Genomic DNA, 4,727 nt, shown 5'->3' with positions numbered 1-4,727 from the left:
GCTGGGCCCGTGAGCAATGGCCGCTGAGCCTGCACGTCCGAAGCCTGTGCTCCGGAACGGGAGAGGCCACAACAGTGAGAGGCCCGCGTACTGCCAAAAAAAAAAAATATATATATATATATAATATATATATATATATATATATATATATATATATATACACACCACATAGACAGAACCCCCATGTACCCATTCGAAAGTGACCAGCTCCTGGCCAGTCCATACCCCACCCACTTCCCCTAGTTCCTGTGTTGTTTAGAAACAGATCCAAGACATCATGCCAGAAAGACTCTTTTCTGTCAAATAGCACAGGTATTTGAAAATGGGAGAGGAAAAGAAGTGAATTGCTAGAAAAGAAAAAAAGGTTAACATTTTGTCTATGTTATCTACTGTGCTGTTTGGGCTGTGTTCATTTTCCTGCCATACCTGGGCTCAGGACTCATCATTTGTCTTCTGGGTTCCTGCAGCAATCTTGTAACCAGTCTCCTTTCTTCTTTCTCTCCCTTTGGATAGGTATATCTGTTTTTAAGCTGTTTCATAGCTTGCCAAATTGTGTGCTTCAGAAAGGCTAATCAAATTAATACTTCCACCAGAGTTATATAGGAGTGTCCACGCTGTGGATAAAGTTTTCCTCCCTCCTTTCCTCCCTCCCTCCCTCCCTTCCTCCTTCCCTCTCTTCCTTCCTCCCTCCCTCCCTTCCTTCCTCCCTTCCTCCCTTTCTTCCTCCCTCCCTCCCTCTCTTTCTTTCCTGGCCCCTACAAAAATATCTCTTTGTTTTAATTACACCTTATTTGGTTATTAATGACCTTAAAGCCCGCCCCAGCCCCCAGTTTCCTCACTGCATTTCCTCTTTGTGAATTGTCTTCTGCTAACTTTTCTTTTGAGGTGTTTGTCTTTTTAAAATTGTGTTCACGCATTTCTGTTAACCTCATAGCATTGTATCAATACTTAGGTCAGTGAATTGCTGTGAATACTTTTTTTTTTTTTTTGGACTAAGAGAACATATACTGCATTTATATGAAAGAATAAGCATGTTTTATAAAGCTAACAGCTCAGAGCAGCAAGTCACCGTCAACAGAGGGACAAGAATGGAGTGAGGACTTCAGGGGTGAGCAGGGGGCCTGGGAGAGAAGAGGGCATCCAGGTAGGGACAGGGGAGACTTTCACAGGTCACCTAACTCCAGTCTTCACAGTCATCCATGAGGCAGGTAAAGCAGGTATTATTCCCATTCACAGTGGCCAGGGCACACGTTAATAAGATCTTCCGAGCCCCAATCAAGGGATTTTTCTACCCTATCACACTGATTCATATGCTTATTCATAAAAGGCAAATATAGCATCAAAATATATCTGATATCACTATTTATGAAACACTTAAAAAAATTTTTTTTTCTACAGCGTGAAGGCCCAGGACCAGGTCATTATAACTTGAAAACACCTTCAGTAAGTTCTGTTACTTCCTGTTTTCAATCCAGAGTACCTCGATTCTTGCCTGCCTGTTCAGTAAGTATCCTAAAAGACAGATGTGGTTGTAGGTTTTGTGGCTGGTGGGTGGGTGGGGAGTGGGCATTGGGGGTCGGATGGGGGTAGCAGAGTTATATACAATTCTAGTATATATACGCTAAAATTGCTTATCAAGGCAGCAAAAGGCATAGAGCTTACTCGGCAAGCCCTCGGCCAGCTTCAGGCTCATAGTGACTCCAGACCTGAAGCCCGTGGCTGAATTATGGGTCCAGTTGCGAACAGCCAGCACAGTAATTAGCCATCGGTGTTATGTCCTGGATGCTCTGGGGGGAAACTCCTTTAACGAATTGAAGCCAGCAGTGGGCACAGGCTGCCCCCGCCCATCCAGAACTGCCATTCTTTGTGTGTGTGTCTTCTGGGAACAAAAAGTCACAGCAGAAACAGTATGATTGAACCAAAGGGGACCATTAAGGCCTGAGCCATCATCCTGCCCGCAAGGACTTGGGACAGACAGGGAAGAGGCTCAAGTTCATGGAGATACACAAAGAAGGTGGATTCTCGGAGTGTGTGAGAGCCTCTGAGGCTTAGAGAAGACCAAGAAAGATGGCAAAAGCATAACATGGAGCTTATGAAAGTGGCTAGGGCTGTTGTTTGTTTGATGCTGAAAGTTTGAATTCCCTTGGCCTTGTTGTTCCTAACCAGCACCTCAGTCTGAAAGTCCCCCAAACTCAGTGGTTTGTAGCCTTATTGGAGATGGTTAGGAAGACAGAAACACGAATTCTGCTCATAAGAAAACGGCACCACCCCGGGGTGGGGGGCGAACAAGGAGGGTGGGAGGAGCTGGGGCGGTGGGCAGGAGGCAGCTGCCTGCAGGTCACCTCCCCCAGCACCCCCTGGGTTGTCCCAGGCCATCTCGCTGCACAGCTGCCAGCTGCAGTGCTACAGTGTGGCAGCAGTGTGGTCTTTCTCTGGAGGAATACTGGGGAGGCCCCACCAATAATATTAGAAACAGACCAACAGCAGGAGGCTAGTGGATCCCTTCAGCGGGTCCTCACACCCTAGTGGCATTATCATGACCCAAACACAGATTTTTGTCAGAGCTCACAGGGCTGAGCTTCCTCAGGAAGTTGGAGTCATGCTAACCAAACTCCAGGGAGACTGATGGAGAAGCCGGAAGGTGTGGTATTCATTTACAAGTGTCCAGCAAGGGGGCTGGTGTCTGGGGCCGCTGCTCTGTGGAGCGTCTCCCCTTGTAGGAAACTCGGAAGGAAGCCAACGACAATCAGAAATTTGCTTGGTGACAGTGGAATCAGGGCTGGGGGACGGAGCCGGATGTTCTCAAGGTCTGAGAACCACACCCAGTAGCCTCCTGAGGGGTGGCCTTGCGAGGCCCAGGCCCACGAACCTCCTGTTTGGGGACTGGCCTTGCAGGACTCCACACGCATGCTGCCTCCTCATTAAGAGCACTAATAAAGGCTTCAGCTTCCTTTGACGTCTGGCCAGGAGTTGATTAGATTTCCAGGCTGCTCCTCTGCTTTTGGCAAGGAAAACATCCTGTCGTTTAAAGCAGCTTCTGCGGGCAGCTGATCTCATCCACTCTGGGCTGACGCTCTAGTAATTCTGTTTCCACTCTCACTGTTTTCTGGAGAGATAACAAACTGCAAGGAAGGATGGCAATGACAAGTAGGTGATGATAGGGGATAATAATAGCTGTGGTGGCTAGCGTGTGGAGCAGTACTTGCTGCCAGCCTGGTGGTGCTGCCTGTCTTTGGGGGCCCCCAGTGAACCTCAAAACCTCATTTGCTGGGTGAGGCGTGGGAAGCACGTGGCCCAGGGTCATATTGAGCCATTGGTGGTGGGACTAGGACTCAAACCCAGCCCCGTCTGACATTAAAACCCTTCCCTTAACGATACCCAGAGACACCAGTATGTCTCTAAGATAAAATATTGGGGCATTCAAGATGTGGATGCACCTCAGCATGGGCAACACTGACTTCAGAAATCAAAGTCTTCGTCTATGAGAATGACATTCATTTATATCTTATCACTACAGAAGAGAAGCTTTGTTTAAATAATTGGCTAAATAATTTTTCAAGAATTTCATCAAAATGAAAACATGGCTTTTCAAAATTAGAACTCGTCAGTCCCTTGAGAATACATCCCCCTGAGCCCGAGGTCCACAGCCCCTGGTAGTGAAACACCTTACTCTATTACACTGGGGAAAACAATGGAAACACACGAGTTTGGGCTTTTGAGGTCAACCACCCAGGTTCAGAATCCATCCTTTCCAACCCATTACCACTAGACTGAGGTCACTGAGGGCGGAGGGTGGCGGGGAGACGCTGGCATCCCCAGGGACAGGGGGTGCCCTGGAGAAAGCGTGCCCTGAGGTGAGGGTGGGATGTGAGCCCGCCTCCCCTGGGCTGTCACTTGCTTGTCCTCTCTTCTCTCAGCACCTCTGCAGCCTTGGGGAGAGCCATGGACAGGATCAGGTCTCAGCCCCAAGGACAGGCTCCAATTCCAGGGTGCACAGGCCCCAGCTCCGGCCACTGTGGCCCTCGTCTCCCTCCGTGGGGATTTGCCAGCCACGTCTGAGCCCACAGCCAGGCTCAGGAGGCTTTAGGTTCTGGTGTCACTATCTCATCACTCCCTGTTTTCTGTTGTGTTTTCAGAAAACGCCAGGCCCAGGAGCATACACATCTTCAGCACAATTCCCCAAGCAGCCCCGGACCACAGCCAAAATGGGCCGAGAACATAGCCTTTTCTTCAACAACACAATTGGCTTTTAAAATAAAACCATCTTGGCCCTAAGCGACTTTGAGTTTTAGTAAGTTCTTATGTTTAGAAAACTCTATTTTGTCTCTTCTTTAGGAGGGTTTGACCACAGACCATAATCGATGGCCTGCGGGGACCACCCAGCCCGCTTATCTGGAATAGTCCCAGCAAAATGTCCAGTTCATGTGCAGAAGTTTCCTGGTTTGAACAATCAGTTATATGTTCCCTCTGTGTGTTGTCAGAGGGTGTATCCCCAGAGGCTGTGCCCCTGGGCTGCTCTCACAGCACCTGGACGGGCCCTGATATGTCAGGTGGGCTCTGTGCGACCTTGGGATCTCTAGCTGGGTCTCCACTGCACTGGGGTTATCATGCGTCACAGACTCATGGAGACTTTCTTGAGGGGTTGGCATTCAGCCAAGGCCAACCCGAGCTTGACGGGATCCCAACAGATGGTTCTTTCTCTTTCTCAACTCCCTGAAGAGAACAAT

The 4,727-nt window shown here is 48.8% G+C and overlaps 1 protein-coding gene across 1 annotated transcript in view; it reads left to right on the top strand.

Moving 5' to 3' along the window:
- Positions 1 to 4,258, top strand: part of STPG4 (sperm-tail PG-rich repeat containing 4) — a 44,282-nt gene extending 40,024 nt beyond the window's left edge. Inside the window, 3 exon segments of the mRNA XM_007459992.1 lie at positions 1,399 to 1,503; positions 4,137 to 4,236; positions 4,239 to 4,258. Coding sequence (XP_007460054.1) covers positions 1,399 to 1,503; positions 4,137 to 4,236; positions 4,239 to 4,258 — 225 coding nt within the window.
- The last annotated feature ends 469 nt before the right edge of the window (positions 4,259 to 4,727 follow it).

The sequence above is a fragment of the Lipotes vexillifer genome, unplaced genomic scaffold (assembly GCF_000442215.2).
Source record: "Lipotes vexillifer unplaced genomic scaffold, Lipotes_vexillifer_v1.1 scaffold666, whole genome shotgun sequence".
NCBI lineage: Eukaryota > Metazoa > Chordata > Mammalia > Artiodactyla > Lipotidae > Lipotes > Lipotes vexillifer.
Note: the sequence above shows the minus strand (reverse complement) of the source record. Positions and strands in the feature narration are given on the sequence as shown.